General features: G+C 37.6%; 1 protein-coding gene across 1 annotated transcript; it reads left to right on the top strand.

The window, feature by feature from the left end:
- The first annotated feature begins 4587 nt into the window (after window positions 1-4587).
- On the top strand, window positions 4588-12761 carry LOC143605230 (diacylglycerol O-acyltransferase 2-like). Its single transcript, XM_077081431.1, has 9 exons — window positions 4588-4769; window positions 5182-5256; window positions 11206-11291; window positions 11373-11479; window positions 11567-11722; window positions 11822-11908; window positions 11983-12080; window positions 12186-12273; window positions 12409-12761. The coding sequence occupies exons 1-9, from the start codon at window positions 4591-4593 to the stop codon at window positions 12508-12510; spliced, it is 978 nt and encodes a 325-aa protein (XP_076937546.1). The 5' UTR covers window positions 4588-4590; the 3' UTR covers window positions 12511-12761.
- The last annotated feature ends 5848 nt before the right edge of the window (window positions 12762-18609 follow it).

Here is an 18609-nt window from a genome sequence, read left to right as displayed (position 1 = left end):
CTGGCAGCGGGGTCTAGGGGCGGCAGCCCCTAGCAGGGTCCAAGGGGCAGAGCCCCTGGCTGGGGTCGAGCTTAACACATTTTCCATTAGGTTTTTAATTTATTTTCTAAGCGAACTTAACTTTAGGCGAAGTTAAACCTTAAGCGAACTTAGCTTTAGGCGAAGTTATCAGTTAGGCGAACTTGGCCTTAGGCGAAGTTATCAGTTAGGCGAACTTGGCCTTAGGCGGAGTTATCAGTTAAGCGAACTTGGCCTTAGGCGAAGTTACCAGTTAGGCGAACTTGGCCGTAGGCGAAGTTAAGCTTTGAAGGCGAAGTTATGCTTTGAAGGCGAAGTTAAGCTTTTGCAGGCGAAGTTGTTCAGGTCAGCTACGAGTTTGGTTTTTATTAAGCATTTTGGCGATTTTAATACCCTTGTTATGGTTCGACATCATCCCCTACGTTCCCTAACCGTTTTCGTTCGTATATATATCCCGTATATACTATAAAGCTTGGACCTTTAAGGTAAAAACGTTCAATACTACGTAAACTTTAAAGGTCAAGAACATACCTTTTATACGTTCGGTGTGGTCGCGGTTTGCTTGGTTATCTCGTATATTGAAGATCTAATAATGGTCGGCTTGATTCTTGGTCTCGGATGTCTCTCTCTCTCTCTCGGCCGAATATGGTGTAGTGTGTGTTTTTGAGTGTGTAGAGATTATGATGGAAATGAAATGAGGGTTTAGGGTTTTAGGTTGGTTTAGGGGATATTTATATCCCTTAAAGCCCATGGACCTAAGGCCCATTCTCATTTAACCCATCTTAATTAATCTAAGTCCATGATCCGTTCTTTACTCGACATTAATTAAGTAATAACGCGAAATCACTAAACGTAAATTTCTTTATTTAACATTATAAATTTTAGGATGTTACATAAACAAGTTAAACTTGGAAAGACTAGTGGTGTGAACACTTTAAGTTGAAAGAACAACTTAAAACTATTGTGGGAATAAATTATTAAAAACGTGTACTAAATGAATAGGACACGAGAAGTGAACGAAAACCGATAGTAACCGTCAAGGTGAGTTTCTCAGAAATCCCCACCATTTTTAATAGTTTTATATGATTTATCAATGTTTTCGGGGAGGAAACACGTTTGTGTCAAAACACATTTTATTATCTTAACAATTGTGATATTGTAAGGGCTTTAGATTTGACCAACGTGGTTAAGCGTGGTCGGGCTGATGGGAATAAGTATTCTCTTGAATACTATTCCAGGAAATTGTGGTTATCGCAGCTGTATAATCATTAACTGTAAAAAGGCATAGAAATATTGATAGATCTATCGGGTGACGCCCTGCCTGTCGACCAGTCGCACTGGTTAAATGTCGGGGGCAAATATTTTGAATTATTGTACGCTTTGATTATAGGTTTAGTAGCATTACATTTGTTATATTCCTTGCTAGTTTCTAACTATCACAAATGTTGAAGAATAAAATGTTATTTCGAGAACTATCGTGGTAATACGAAAGGAGTCCATTTGATTTGTCGTTGAGGCGACTATATGATTTTTAAACGACTTTCATGTAAGTTGGCCTTGATCCCGTGGGATCAGGGTAAAATATAAATATTGATTTGTATGGACAAAATAGTTTCGAAATGAAGAAAGTGAAATTTAATGAAAAAGGGCATTTTATATTATTGAGAACTCACCAACCTTTGTGTTGACGTATATTTTAAACGTGTTTTTCAGGTAAAGGAAAACTAGGCACTTCGTGAAGAAAACGTGGGAAAATGCGGGATTCTAGATTCCCGACAGTTGGACATGATGTTTTAAAATAATATCTACTATGATAACTTGAAACTTGTATTTTCAATAATAAATGTCCAACTTGTACATTAATGATATGTGTTTAAATATTGTATGGCTAATCGGTGTCTGTCACCACTAGAACTTCTTAATTAAGACTTCCGCTGCTAAGTTAAGTTTTTGGGGTGTGACAATAAGATCGTCTTCTCGCTTTATGATAAGTTTTTATAACCTTTCCGTCGGATTTGCCACTAACACGGACAGGTGTTGCTTGCTTGTTGGCCGGATATAATGTCGGATGTCGGAAAATAAGGGAGAGGCCGCTAGTATCCTTCATAGACATTTTGGGAACATTTTTGACCTGTGGACAATTGCTTGAAATAGGGAAGGAATATGGACAATATACGAATTTTCCCAATAAAAAAATATAGAGGACACATGACACAATTCTAGGTCTTCTCCATTATCTTTTTATGCTTCTCTCTCCCATTAAATAATAAATATATCAAAAGAATACATATTTTTATTTTGTATATATTTAATAAACTTACGTATTAATTACTTGGGTAAAGTTAAAATACAAAGGGAGACAAAAATAAGAAGCGTGAGAAGGATTTGTAGCCACATATAATACCTCTCGACAAATAATTCAAAAAAAATAATAATAATAACTCAAAATATAATTAAAAAATGAAAAAAATTAAAAAACCAAAATGTTTCGCCCGTCATTCCCGTTCAAAAAAAACCCCAATGAAAAGACACAACGTCGAGAAAAAAATTACAAATTCCAAAAATGAACAAAAAACATAATGATAAATAAAAAAAGATACAATAGGTCGCAAAATTTAACACAATGTCGAACACAATATAACATAATGTTGAGTAATATAATACAATATCAAGAAAAAAAACACAATGACAAAGAAAAAAATATACAATTAATGACGAAAATATACATAAAACACAATGATAAATAAAAGACACAATGATGTTTTTTCCTTAACATTGTGTCTTTTTCGCGTTATTTTTAGAACGAGGAAGACGGTGAAAACATTTTTACAATTTTCAATTTTTTTTGTATTAAATTTTGAGTTATGATTTTTTTTATTAAATTTTCATTGTTTTTTTGACTTTTTTTTTCTAGAAATCCCTCTCATCCTTCTCATTTTTGTCCTCATTTGTAGAATAACTTAACCCTTAATTACATATCGTTATTATATCATTAAAAAAATAAATTATTATATTTATATATAATAATTACAAACTTTGGTGCCACTAAGTGCCGATTGGGCTACTTGATGGCACCGCATTGATCCGTGAATTTTTTTTTGCTTTTAGTTTTTGTTTTTTAGTTTCGATACCGTGACAGACATAACGGAAATCAAACGAATTTGCGTAGACTCACTGCATTTTGTTTTAATTTCGGTATCATAACGAATGTGATGGAAATCAACCGTATTTGCGTAGACTCACCGCCTCAACTTCTGGGATCGACAATGCTCGGATCTTCCCAATACCCGAATGTTACCGACTGATGCCACTCAATTGATCACCTTAAATTTTATATGTTTTTGTTTTATTTTTGGTTTTTAATTCCGGTATCATATCGCAGTTAACCGAAACCGATCGCATTTGCGTCGACTTAACGCCTCAACGCCATGGACCGACAATGTTTGGGTTTATCATAGCCTGGGTTTCACCAACATGCCCGGCACAACACGCTGAATATAACACTAGTTTAATATAAATCTAATTACGGATATAACTCCAGGATTAATCGGTGTTAAATTCAAAATTTTGTTTATCATGCATGTATTTATATACTTTTATGTTTATAATTGCAAATTAAGTTAACTGTGCTAATATAATATTTAAAAGACTAAATAACATTTTAATTGAACTAACATTAATCAGTTACATGCAAAATTAATATTCAGTTATAAAACAATGTGTTAAAAATTAAACTTAACAAAATTTTTAACTATCACGTCAAATTTGATTTCTAAAAAATCATATCTTAACAACGAGTGCAGTATTACTGTCACGTCAAATTTTAACAGAGTGTATTATTTTTTATTCAACCTGTATAATACAAACATTTATTCATCACGTGCAATGCACGAGGTTTTTTAAGACTTAATTTTTTTATTACAAAGTATGTAACTTTAAATAATTTAAAATACCAACTTAGACAAATAATCAAATACAATTCTAAGAATGCAATGCTGTAGCAACATATTCAGATGTCATTCATTATGTTCTTTTAAGAATACATATAATAATATAACTTATATAACAACATAACATAACATATTACATTATTTGTATTAAATTACATTACAATATTACATCATGTCAGATTACATTATTACATGAGATAGACTAATAATAATGAAAGGCTAGACGAATAGATGACAATCAGTAGTTCGATTCTTAAACTAAACGAATTATATCTCATCGCACTGTCGTGTATTCGTATGAGTTTTCACTCTAGGTGAGTATTCCGGTATGATAAATTTCACATTAACTCTTTTGAAAGATTCAATGAATATTTTTAAAAAAAAAAAGAAGAAAAGAAAAACATAACAAGTATACCGGACAATGAATTCGAGGGGCGCATAATGGGATTTGAGATAACTAGGGGCTGAATACGTAATACTACTGCAGTGTTTGATTGCCACGCGTCTTCTAACCGCGGGAATGAGCCAAAATTCAAGACACGAGTCCAACATATGACGCTGCTAAATATTCCTTCACTGTCATTTCTTTCTTTCTTTCTTTTGTTCTTTTGGGGTTGCAGCCATGTCTAAGACGAACGGAATCCTTCCACCGGCCGCACCATCGCCGGCGGTGTTCACAAGTAAACTTGTGACACCGGTTCATACATTCTTCGCGATGGTTATATGGCCGGGCTCTGTTAATATTATTGGTTTTCTCATTGTGGCTTCCTTCTTATTGCTCCCTCTTCACATATTCTTACTGTAAGTTACTAATTTTCATCTCTAGTTTTTATACTAGATGATTTGGATTTAAATTAAATAATAATATATGGGATGTGATCTTCATACACCACACAGCACGGCTCCTATATGGCTATTGGTATAAGGCAAGCCTGGTTGTCAAGCGTACAAGCGTATGGAAGCGAAAAAAACAGCTTTTTCTCTCTGTAAGCCCTATACGAGTTGTATAGGTCTTCAATGGCTCGCATGTGGTACACCATAAAACCTAAAACCTATACTGCTCGTATAGGCTATACGCTATACGACCGTATAGGCCTGACACAACTGACAACTCATGTCATATACAAGCTGTATAGGCGAAAAGTGGCGCGTGAAGATCCATGATTATATAATATATTTAGTTTTGATCATTTATTTGTAATTGTTTGTTTAGGGTTTTGGGAATGCTTGTGGTGCTTATGTTCATCCCAATTAATGAGAACAGTAGATGGGGCCTCGCTCTAGCCAGGTTCATTGGTTTTTATCATTTATTTGTGTTTGTTTAGATGCGTTTAAATACTAACGAGCTTTGATACCACTGGTGCATGACAGTAGCATAAAAAATAACTAGATACGTTCTAACAAACGTTTAGATAAAATCCTAAATAAGTGCACTTTTGTTATAATATTAAAAGTTGTCCTTGATAATACAATGAACACAATGAACCTGATGTTATTCTAGTTACTCGTTAAGTTTGATTCGTTAAGTTTTTCGAAATATTAACTAGAGGCTATAACCGAAATGTTAATTTTGGTTCACATAACCAACACACTAGACTAGATTGACTAAAATATAAAATAAAAACCAACAACATAAAATAAAAACTAAATTATTGAAAATTAATTGTGAGTTAATAGAGTTATGGATGTTTTTTCAACCTTGTTCCGCATTCTCATCTGTTCACATACAAGCCGCTCTTCGGAGTTACTGGCCCCACTGTTTACAAGCCAAACAGAAAAACACAACCCAAAAGACTAATCTGATAGGTGAGGGAACTCATTTGGCTTATAAAGCCCACATCAATTGCCCATACAACCGATGTGGGACAAGTCTCATACCTTGCAATGGTTTCACTCTGTAACAATACACCCTCTTTAAGGGCCAACGTCCTCGTTGGTCACGGCTGGCTCACTCCAGGCCACCTTTCCATGGGCCACCACTCCATGTCCTCGTTGGTCACAGCCACATTGGTCACGACTGGCTTCCTCCAGGCCACCACTCCGAGGTTGGCTTTGATAGCATTGTTACAACCAAACAGAAGAACTCAAACCAAAAGACTAGTCTGATAGGTGAGGGAACCATTTGGCTTATAAACCCCATATCAATTGCCCCTACAACCGATGTTGGACAAGTCTCATACCTTGCAATGGTTTCAGTTCGTAACACCCGCATAAAAAATGACATATAAACTTACAAACGGGTTAAACAAGTTGACTGTCTGCTCATTTTCTTTACTATAAAGTGTGTTTGCTCAGTTTGTTGGTATCATTGCTATTTAATATATATGTGTCCAGATTAATCGAGGTTTTTGTGCATCTTAATGATGAGAATTGTTTTAGCGCTTATTTAACTATGAATTTTATACACTTTGATGTAGACATTAGTTCTAAATCAATTATTAAGAGTGTAAAACCCTTGATTTTATTTATTTACAACGATGATTTACAATACATAAATAGCCTAAGGATCTCCTATAATTGAGGAGATAAACTGTAACCTAAATTAGCATATTGACTATTCAAAAATACATAATCAATTACATAAATCATGGTATATTATTACCCCCCGTCAATCGAATAGGTGGGGGACCAACACGAAGCATGGAGCGGAAACGTTCATACAGAGGTCCTGGTAAGCTCTTCGTGAAAATATCAGCCACCTAAAGATTGGTAGGAACAAATTTCGTGAATAGTCGCCCAGTTGAAACTAGCTAACGAACAAAGTGGTAATCTATGTCAATGTGTTTTGCTCGCTTATGAGACACAGGGTTTTGACTCTAAGAAGATGGCACTTTTGTTGTCGCATAGTAGTGTAGGTCGATCGGGAGGTAATGCATGCAGCTCTCGAAGAAGATGTGTAATCCATATGATCTTTGCCATAGCTCGATATTCGGATTCGCAACTAGATCGGGATACGGTTGGCTGTTTCTTGGCACTCCATGATACAAGGTTTCCACCAAGATAGATGGAATAACCATATGTTGACCGACGCGTTTCAATACATCGAGCCCAGTCGGTATCAGAGTAACCGACCAAGGTGGTGGTAACCGGTCTATCAAACGTCAAACCAAAGGAAATAGTTCCTTTAACGTATCGCAAAATGCGCTTAACCGATTGGAAATGATATGAAGTGGGCGACTGAAGGTGTTGACTTGCTTGATTTACGGCATAAGATAGATCCGGTCGAGTGATGGTGAGATATTGGAGAGCACCAACCAAGGATCTGTATAGCGTGGGATCATGAAATGACATACCATCAGAGATAAAAGTGTCGGAGGTGGCAAGAGGAGTAACCACCGGTTTGGCATCTAGAAGACCTGCACGAGACAATATGTCATGAGCATATTTTGCCTGACTTAGGAATAATCCCGATTTAGTGTGCGTAACTTCAAGACCCAAGAAGTACCCCAAAGTTCCCAAGTCTGTAATAGCAAATTCTTTATGAAGTTGAGAAATAAATTCTCGTATAAACGAGTGGTTATTTCCGGTTAAAATGATGTCGTCAACGTAAACAAGCAGGTATAGAAGTGTATTATCGCGCTTGAAGACGAAGAGCGATGTGTCGGCTTGGCTACAATGAAACCCGCGAGTAGTAAGAAATGTACTTAGTCGTTGAAACCAGGCCCTTGGGGCCTGTTTAAGACCGTAGAGAGCTTTTTGTAAACGACATACGTAATTTGGAAGTTGTGGATTTACAAAGCCGGGTGGTTGTTCCATGTATACGGTTTCGGTGAGATTCCCATTTAGGAAGGCATTTTTGACATCCAATTGATGTAGGGGCCATCCATATATTGTGGCAAGAGAAAGAACAACCCGAACCGTAGATGCTTTAACAACCGGACTAAAAGTGTGAAAGTAATCGAGTCCGGGAATTTGCGTAAAACCTTGAGCCACCAGGCGAGCTTTGTATCGATCGATGGAGCCATCAGCTTTGTATTTTGTTCGATAGATCCACTTTGAGCCGACAACGTTGGAATCAACCGGGCGCGGTACGAGTTGCCAAGTGTTGTTGTTTTGTAAAGCAAGCATTTCCTCTTTCATGGCATTTACCCATTTAGTGTGTTTGGCAGCAGATTTGTAGCCTTTAGGATCATGATTTACAAAAAGAGCATAATGAATGCTATTTGTAAGAAAGGAGAGGTTTGCAAAGTGTTTGGGTTTATAAATACCGGATTTCGATCGAGTGTTCATATGATGAAGAGAGGTGTTTGGTGGTGGGGCTGTGGGTGGAGGTTGTTGGGGTGAGGTGTTTGTGGTAGGGGCTGAAGTGTTTGTGGCTTGTGGAGTTGGTGAGGGTTGTTCGTTTGGAGTGGCTGTTTGGAATGGGGAATTTTTTTGGGCTGGTATGGTAGATTCGGGTTGGTCAGGAATAGTGGCAGTGGGTACTTGACACAACACACAAGATGTCGGGCCATGGGTTTGGGTTGCTGAGTTGGTTGAGCTGTGAGTTTTAGGTGTTTTGTGAGTGGGCAGCTTAAGTGATGGATATGGGATGGACTCGTCAAAATTTGAGAAGACCAATTTTGCTTCATTTACCGGTGTGACATTTCCACTAAAAGGGTACACGTCTTCATCAAATTGCGCATGACGTGTAACATATATGCGAGAAGTGATCGGATCCAAGCAACGATACCCCTTATATTTTGGACTATAACCAATAAAAATGCACGAGGCGCTTTTAGGAGAAAGCTTGTGTTTGGCGTAGTCACGTAAATAAGGGAAGACCCGACATCCAAAGGTTCGGAAATTTGCATAAGTTGGTGTGTTCCCAAAAAGGACTTCAAATGGGGACTTGTAATCAAGTAAAGGAGTGGGTAGCCGATTTATAATAAAAGTTGCCGAGGTAAAAGCGTCGATCCATAAGTTGGCTGGGGCATGAGAGTTGAATAACATGGCTAGCCCTGTTTCAGTTATGTGTCGATGCTTTCTTTCAGCCCGCCCATTTTGTGGGGGTGTGTGCGGGCATGAAAGACGGTGATGAATGCCCTGTTGTTGAAACAGTGTCTTTACACTATTATTTGTGAACTCGGTGCCACCATCACTTTGAAAAATCTTAATACTGCAAGCAAATTGATTTTGCACAAATGGTACAAAAACCATTAATGCGTTGTAAAATTCCGACTTGGATTTTAGTGGGTAAAACCACTTGAACCGGGAATAGTCAACAAATATAGCATAATACAAATAACCATCAGTAGATATAATCGGTGCGGGTCCCCAAAGATCACAATGAATTAAATCTAAAACATGCGATGAACGTTTAGGATTCAAGTCAAAGGATAAACGATGTGACTTTGAAAATTGACATGACGAACAAAGTCCTGGTTTAGGTAATAAAGAAGTAAGACAAAAAAGACCATTTTTATGTAATTTGGAAATAACATCAAAAGAAACGTGACCAAGTCTACTGTGCCATCTATCAAAAGAAGCTTTAAGATGATGTGATGACATAGAAGCTACAAATGCTCCTTGTCCCTCCCGAAGAATATAGAAACCATTTTCACACGTTCCCCGTGCTAGCACTTCCTTCGTGTTTCGATCTTGAATATTAAAGTAATTATTAGACAAAAGGACATCAACAGGGGAGTCATTGGTGAGTCTACTAATAGAAAGTAGACGTTTGGTTAGGTGAGGGACAGCAAGGACATTTTGTAAAGGAATGTTGTTATTGATAAAGGTGTTACCAATTTTAGAGACAGGAAGGGATTGACCATTTCCAAAAGTGACCGAAACATTACCCGGATTTGTGTACGGAGGACGAAGATCATGAGTATTTGGTGTCATGTGGGCAGTTGCACCGGAATCGACTGTCCAATCCGGATAGTCTCCGTTCACGTGACACTGAGCCTGGAAGGCTTGGGCAAGATGTGCATCAAGAGGAGGAGCACGTTGCGCAAAGGATGCTAATCTTGAACAAGAAGAAGCATCATGACCTTCTTTTTGGCAAAGTTGACAGGTGATTGTGCGACGACCACGTCCACGACCCATGCCAAATTTTTGTGACCGTCCCCGATTTGAGGAAGTAGACCCACGAGTGTGTTTATGAAAACCGGTGTGTCGGTGCTGATGAGCAAAAAATGCAGCTTGTGGTGGTGAAGAAGCATGAATAGTTTGCATGAAGAGTTCATGACTTGGCCAACAAGTCTCGAAATATTAGAGGTGGGGGAGAGCCCGATGAGTAATAGATAAGTTTTCAAAAGCCGATCCGAGACCGCATAGAAACCAATGACATTTGTCATTTTCACGAACTGGATGACCGATGGCTTTAAGTTGCTCGCAGATAAGTTTAAATTTTCGGCCATATTCCGCTACAGTAGAGGAACCCTTTTCCATCTGACGAAGAGTATCCTGTAGGGTATGCATACGTTCTAACGAGTTGTAGCTGTATGCAGACTCAAGGGCTTGCCACACCTGCTGAGCAGTGGTAAGACCGATGACTTCAGTCATTGCCTCTTCAGAGAGAGTGGATTGTATCAAGAGTAAAGTTTTCTGGTCAGTATCTTTCCAGGTTATAAAGGCAGGGTTTGGAGTTTGCTTCTGTTCAGCAATAATGGTTGCAGGTGGAGGGGGTAGGCTTCCATCAAGATAACCAGTGAGATTTTGAAAGGATAGGAGAGGGTAGATTTGGTTTTTCCATGGAAGGTAGTTTGTGGAGGATAGTTTAATAGATAAAAGATGAAGTAGAGTTTGAAGAGGGTTGGATGAGACGCTGCTGGAAGAGACATCGGACATGGTGGATTACCGGAGAAGAAAGGTTTTAGCGAGGGATAAGGAGAGGATCGCCAAGTTAGGCTGATACCATGTAAAACCCTTGATTTTATTAATTTACAACGATGATTTACAGTACATAAATAGCCTAAGGATCTCCTATAATTGAGGAGATAAACTGTAACTTAAATTAGCATATTGACTATCCAAAAATACATAATCAATTACATAAATCATGGGATATTATTAAAGAGGTTTAACTGATTAAGTATTCATTTAGTATATATAAACATATAGTTTAGATGTAGGTGTCATCATGATTATCACTATTTTTTGGTAGTCCTGCTATCCCCAATAAGGGAGCAGCTTTGCATATATATATATAAATTTTTTAACATTTGAGCTATAGTATCTGTTGATAACTCAATAAAGTTGTTGCAATATCCTTAAAATAAGTAGGCATGTAATTAACAAGTTCCATCTACTTTAGGTACATATATAAGCATGGGCGTGGTTATTATCCCGCTAGTCTATATGTTGAGGATATCAAAGATTTCAAACCTGATCAGGCTTACGGTAAATTTTGCTTTCCTGATCTGGCACTATATATCTCAGAAAAATTAAAATTTTCAGTTGAGACACATTGAAAATTTTCAGTCTTTGGATACGCGCCCCATTCAGTTTGGCCAGTTGGAGCAGGGTTACTATCAAATCTTACAGGTTTTATGCCTATGCGCAAAGTCAAAATTCTTGCAAGTACAGCTGTAAGACTCGTATTTGACGTACTAATTATACATTCAAACATAAAATAATTGTGGTCAGAAAATGTTGAATACTGGCTTGTTAATCAGGTGTTCTACACACCGTTGTTGAGACATTTGTGGACATGGATGGGGTTGTCAGCAGCAACAAGGGAAAACTTCTCGTCTCTCTTAAAAGCCGGGTGTAGTTGCATAGTTGTCCCGGGTGGAGTACAAGAGGCGTTTTATATGGAGCATGATTCCGAGGTTTGTTTTTCGTTACTTTCACGTGTAATTACTCACTCTTGTTATTAATTTGCTCATGTAATGGATTTTATGTGATTTAAAACTATATGTTTTTTATAGGTTGCCTTTTTAAAGGCGAGGAAAGGATTTATACGACTTGCAATGGAGAACAATGCTCCTTTAGTTCCTGTTTTCGCCTTTGGCCAGGTATGAATTTTTTTTTCTAATTATTATTGTAGTTGATTGTTGAGAGCATGATTAAATATGTTTAAATGTGGCAGTCATACATTTATAACTGGTGGAAACCACGGGGGAAGTTCTACCTAAAACTCTCTCGAGCTATTAAGTTCACGCCTATTTTCTTTTGGGGTACTTTTTGGTATGTTTTAATGTTCTATCTATATTATTCTACAATATTTCACATAAATCACTTTATCAGCGTTCTACATTATTGACTGTCAATTTGCTTGTAAATATTTTGCAGGTCTCCTATACCTTTTCGACGACCAATTCATGTCGTGGTTGGTAAACCAATACATTTCAAGAAGAATTCTACACCCACCATGGAAGAGGTATTCAAGTTAATTAAGTTTACCTTTGAAGGGTAGTTTTGTAATTCGACACTTTTGTATGTGTACGTTATTTGTTTGTAATTGTAAGTTTCATGGGTTGGGTGATCTAATGATTTGTTTTTACATCTTTTGTAGGTTTCAGAAGTGCATGGTCAGTTTGTGGAGGCACTTCAGAGTCTATTTGATAAGCATAAAGCGCAAGCAGGTTATCCTGATCTTGAATTGCGAATTATGTGATAAGGTTGTGCAGATTTACAGATTTATCTCCAGAATAAAGTTTAATAGATGTCTATGAAGGAACTAAATTTGTGGAAAATGTAAATGGTTTTTGGAACCCCAAAATCTATATTTTCTACAGTCAACTAGATGTCTATGAGTCGTTTGCGGCCGTATCTTTTAATTTGAGGTCATAAATTCAGTAACCAGAAATTGAGATCTATCATAACTATCATCTTCAATTACACTATACATATCCAAATGACATACACATACTATTTAGGTTGCATACTACTCACCTTTGAGCCTGTAGCATAGTTTGAATATTGGGCACCATGCTTGATCATTGACCTCCTAAAGTGAAAAACAACCTAATCACAACTGTTTTGGATCCAAGAATACTATCAACCACAATCAGCTATATCAATGTTTGGCTATTCGAACTAGTATCTTCTACTGAATTCTAGGTATTTATATCATATCCAACACCCAACCTGATCGATCAGGCACCGTACCCGTGACCCAACTTGAACCAAGGTTGAAAAAGAGGTTAATGGTTGAAGAAACCCCTCTACGTTCAAAAAGTGTACCACCCTCAAGGAAGATGCGTTAGCTCACTCTTATATCAACATATCGTAGGACCTGATCACTTGTAACACACAAGACTGAGATGATCTCAGAGAAGTATCACACCATTTTCGGTGTAGAACTGTATTGTAACAAGGATCACCAAAGTCACAATACCGGAAGATGCAGACTAGGGTATCAAGTTTTGCGGCTGGATTAAACATAATCGACCATTAACAAACACAAATGAATGAATGTTAGCGAACACAAATGAATGTATATGAACCTTAAAAGTGAGTGTATTCTTGTTTGTTTGTTTAGTTCATTAGCCGATAGGTTTTATTCTAAAATTTGATTCACATGGCAGGCCAACTAATATTGCTAATTGTTAATAGATAGTAAACTAATATTGCTAATTGCTAAAATAGATAGTAAATAACTTTAAATATGTAATCAGACCAAACATAACAAGTGTAAACAGTCAACATAAGTAAATGAACATAAATGATGCAAACGAATAACCATAAATGAACAAACTACTTATGCTCATACTCGTTAATTTTAACTAAATGCACAAATAGGTTTTATGTTCATGCTTATTCGTTAATTAAATAAACGAACATAAACAAACTTACTGCCAAACTATACATAGCTCACTTAGTGTTTAATTCCGTTACAAGCCCACAAGTGAAGAAGATATTACAAGAATAAATAAATTGAAAACTATGGTTGCTTTACAGGCATAGAAAGATATGAAAAGAAACTTTGTTAAAAAAAAATAAAAAATTGTCCCATAGTATTTTCTTATAGGCTCATCTTGGTAGTTGCCTCTTTTCTTGTGTTTACTTTTACCAGCTCTAAATATAAAAGAGTCCAACAGTTAGACTATACGTTGTGGTACGTGAGAGGTGGCGATAGCGCGGGTGGAGCGGTCACGTCGATCACACACACTGTAACGACATCAAGTGAACGGGGTGCATGCAGAGTCTCGCGAGTAGGCTCATGGCTGAATATATATAGCCGTTGGCATGGGAAAACCCCCTTTTGACCGTTAAACCTGTGTAAAAAAACATCTTATTTCTTTTATATTTAATCTATTTAACAACCATTTACCTTTAAAAAATATCCACCATCTCCAGTTCTCTCAACATTTTTTTAAATTCTACCTCATTTCTTTAAAAGAGAGATTGATCATTTTTTTTGTTGGGTGGGGGAGGGGGGGTTTACCACTCGGATATGTCTTTCGGTCAAGACAACGACGTGTATAACACAGAGCTTGACCATAACTTGAGTCAAATGACACCACCATCTCCTGACTGTTTTTTAATTCCAGAGACGCAAGAGCCTCCTAAAGAACACACCAAGGGAAAACGATCACACTAAGGTTCCAGGAAACCCGCTCGAGGGGGCGTTCAACTAGAGGAGTGGGTGGCTCGAGCGCGGAGCGGTCGAGGTGGACATTCCGAAACCTTGAGCAACTCCTTGCACTCCAGAGGAGAAAACATATTTTGCCGTGCTTGGGTTGAAATGTCCCAAGATCGAAAATGCCGGATTTTGTTTAACCATTTTTTTGGTTTCGTATCAAAATTTTATAATTTATTTTTTAACATTAGTTAACTTTTCTTTTTGGCCGCGGACTACCAAAAAGCCAAAATATTTTGAACTAAAGTACGAGAGTTGTTCTACCCAATACTCAATGGTAGGATATTGAGCACATAATGTGGATATGATACTGATGGTTGGTTAATTTGTACATCTTTTAGTCCGTTAATTGTATATATTTAGTTAGTTTAACGCACGAAGAATGGTACTTCATACGTGCTTATGTTTTACAGGTCATCGATTGATAATGATGCTAATATGGGACTTATATGATCACGGAACGAAGGAAAGGCAGAAAGGGACATCAGCCTAGGGCGGAGGAAAGACCGAAAGGGACAACAGCCTAGGGCGGAGAAAAAAAGAAGGCCAGAGGAAAATAAAGAAGTCCGGAGGAAAAAAAAAGAAGGCCGGAGGAATAAAAAGGGAACGGAGGAATAAAAAGGAACAGAGGAAAAAAGAAGGCTGGAGGAATAAAAAGGGGCCAAAGGAAAAAAAGAAGGGAAGAGGAATCAGATGGATAAAGTGGGCTTATGGTTACGTGAGCTTAATCCGAATTCATATGGTGAAGGATTTGTGAATTAATTAGGTTGTGAATTATTATTCTAACAACCCATTATTTATGTATACAAAAGAAGTTAGGGTTAACATGTTTGGTGGGTGGTTGTTACAGACGAAAAAAGAAAAAGAAAGAACAGAGGATCATTATTATTTGTTTTTTTTTGTGTGTGTTTGACGACAGCAAGAGGCACAAATAAAAAAGGAAGAAAAGAAAAAAAGAAAAGAGAGCCATATTTTTTAATATCCATTCACCATTCAATCCATATAGATGGCCTACCAAACATCGAGTGAATACCGAATCATCACCATGAGTGGCTAGTCTCCTTCGAAATACACCCGTGATGTAAAGTTTGTATTATTTCATTTTTCTCATGTGTTAAAGAGCGAATTGATTGTATTTATCTTTGATTAATCTATAAGTATTGATGTTTGGTATTGTTGTGCACTCAGTCGGTTTAGGTTTATTTTGATTAGAACGATTTGTTTGTTAGTTTCTATGATAATTGCTTATAGAGTTGTTTGACTAGTTGAATAAGATGAAGCATACATTTGCCCTTAGTTGGATAACACTGACAGGGATTGTTTAATAACCAATGCCGTGTGTTAGCGATTGTTGATACCTAAGGTTTTCCTAGTTATTCAGTCTGTGTTGATCTTTGATAAATAATCTGTTAAATTAACATGGGATTGTTGTTATGTGCTTACTTGAACTCCGGGTGTGATTTGTTTCTATTAATTGTTTGAAAGTTGTTATTTACCTTATTATTATTATTAAAACCAAACTTGTTTGCTTGTGTGATCATCAATACAATTCATTACTTCATAATCATATAAAATCTGTTACACATTACATTGACCACATACTTCTCGTGGTTCGACACCTTACTTACCCTAGCTTGCTTTGGTGATTAGGAACTTGATATAAAATCTGTTACACGTTACATTGACCACATACTTCCGTGTTATTTGATTCTCTTGTTTATTTTTGTTTTAAGTTTAGTGTTAATTTTTAGTTTTTAGTTTAAATTTATTTTACCATTTTACGTGAGTTGTGTTGTTTGTGCATGTAACAGGTTTATGCACACCGCCACTGGGGCAAACAGTCACCACTTATTTTCGTGAGATTGAGAGATTAGCCCGGCAGAACCGAGCTCAGAACAGAGGGTCAGAAAGGGAAGGCCAACCTCAGAATCAAAATTAAAACCAGAACCAGAACCAGAATTAGAATCAAGTCCAAAAACCACTACTAGAAAATAATGTTTTCAACCCAAACAACAATTACCCACCCGAATATGAATAACTTCCACCAATAAACACCAACCAACATCAAAACCCAAATAACTCATCCCGAAACTCCAGAAACAGAAATGTTGACCGACCCAGACCATCGGTTCCACCCAACACCCCTAACCGCAAAATTCCAGTGAATCATGATGAAGACTATGTTAGTGTCCACACGGAAGCTGAAGAAAGGGGAGTGGAATGATACAAATCAGGGTAATTATGGGAGTAATGGGGCAGACTGGCAAGTTAGAGATAATGACGGGTTTTAGCCGATAATCGAGGGGAATAACAGTTGGGATGAAGTGGTAGAAGAACCGGTAAACTCGAGATATGGTGAATTTGTTAACTGAAACAGGGGTAGAAATGATATTGGGAGAAACATAGTTAACATAATTGATAGAGGTCAAGGAATTCAAGTTAACAGAGGATGTATGGTTAACCAGATAGGAAGAAGGAGAAACTATGTGGCCCTAGTTCAGGGTGTTAACAGCCGCTTTAGGGCGTCTATTTTTGATGGCGCATCACTAATTGTCCCGCAAATTCGTATACAGGGGCAACAGACTTTCAAATCCCGTCCCTCGTATATTAACATCATACCTCACTTTCACGAGATGGCCTTAGAGGACCCATATTCACACTTGTCTGACTTTTCAGCTATTTGTGGGTCTATTAGAGATGGTACACATGATCAGGAGGAGGTTCGGTTATGGTTATTCTAGCTTTCATTAAAAGACAAAGAAAAACACTGGTTTAACTCGTTACCGATGCACGATATCAAAAATTGGGATGAGATGCATCAGGTTTTTCTGAATGAGTATTAATCACAGTCGAAGACAAACGAGGCCATAACGGAAATCCACCATTTTTCACAGTTACCGGGTGAGTTGTTTCACGAGACATATACCCGTTTCAAAGAGATGATTAGAAAGTTCCCGCACCATCAGATTGAGCTGTGGGAGTTGGTAAAGTGTTTTGTGGATGGATTGAGTTATGAGGACAGAAAACATTTAAAGGCCTCATGTAATGGTCAACTATTAAACCAGCTGGAAGAAGTCAATTGGGAGTTTTTGGAATTTATGTCTGAGGATTCTAAGTCTGAGGAAGCTGCAGAGAGAAGAAAAAAGCAAGTGAACACCAGGTCAGTTAAATCAGCCTCGAGTGAATCTGAAAGGATTGCCGAATTGGAACGAGAACTGGCTGGGTACATATTAGAAAAGAAGAAAGAAGTTGATAAAGTTGGGGTGAGATTCCCGTATTGTGAAGATTGTGATCAACTCAGGCATAAGGCAGAAAATTGCCCGAAGTTTGATGATGATGATGAGGACCCCGAGTAGGAAGTAAATTATGCTTACGGGGAGTCCAAAGGCCAAGAGTTTGAGTCAAACAAATTACCCGGGCTTGAGGAACCACCCAAACTTTAGATACAGGAATGCGACTACTTAGTGAAATCTGAATTTTCAAGGTTCGAGCCAAAACCGACAGTTGTGTAGTTACCGACATGGTGGTTATTAGAAGAGTTCATATAATCAGAACAGTGGTCGGGGTTATAATAGAGATGGTAATCGGGGTGGTAGTTCATTGGGTGGTCAAAATCAGGACCAGCAGAAGGGTTCCTCAGGTAATTCAGACGAGTTCGTGCACTTGAAGTTGGACGCTTTGTTGAAAGTAGTGACAGATAATTAGAAAGAAACTCAGAAGCAGTTTGAGTTACGAGACAAATGTTTAGAAGCGATGTCAAAACAGATTGTCCAGCTCACCGCGAACATAGCAAAACTGCAGAAAAGTGCGGGTCAGCTACCGAGCGACACCACGATGAACACGAATCCTTACAGTTCGAGCTCGAAGAAACATGTGAACTAGGTAAGTATCTTAAGAAACGATAAGAAATATGATAATAAGGTTGGGCTTCCATCACCATTAGTTGAGGGGGTGGTGGAAGAAGTTGATGAAAACGCCATCAGTGGTGATGACCAGAACCGGTTACTATAATTGAACCTAATAAATTGAAAATAAAATAAACAAATCGGTTCTGAAAGATGGCATCACCGATTCTAAGGACAAGGGGAAGGTGAAAACCGCCCCCTATCCCGATGCATTGTTGGCGCCATA

The sequence above is a fragment of the Bidens hawaiensis genome, unplaced genomic scaffold (assembly GCF_021521415.1).
Source record: "Bidens hawaiensis isolate Kalapana, Puna unplaced genomic scaffold, B.hawaiensis_p1.1 tig00068775_1, whole genome shotgun sequence".
Taxonomy (NCBI): Eukaryota; Viridiplantae; Streptophyta; class Magnoliopsida; order Asterales; family Asteraceae; genus Bidens; species Bidens hawaiensis.
The sequence above is the reverse complement of the archived record's forward strand: the minus strand, read 5'-3'. Positions and strand labels throughout refer to the sequence as shown.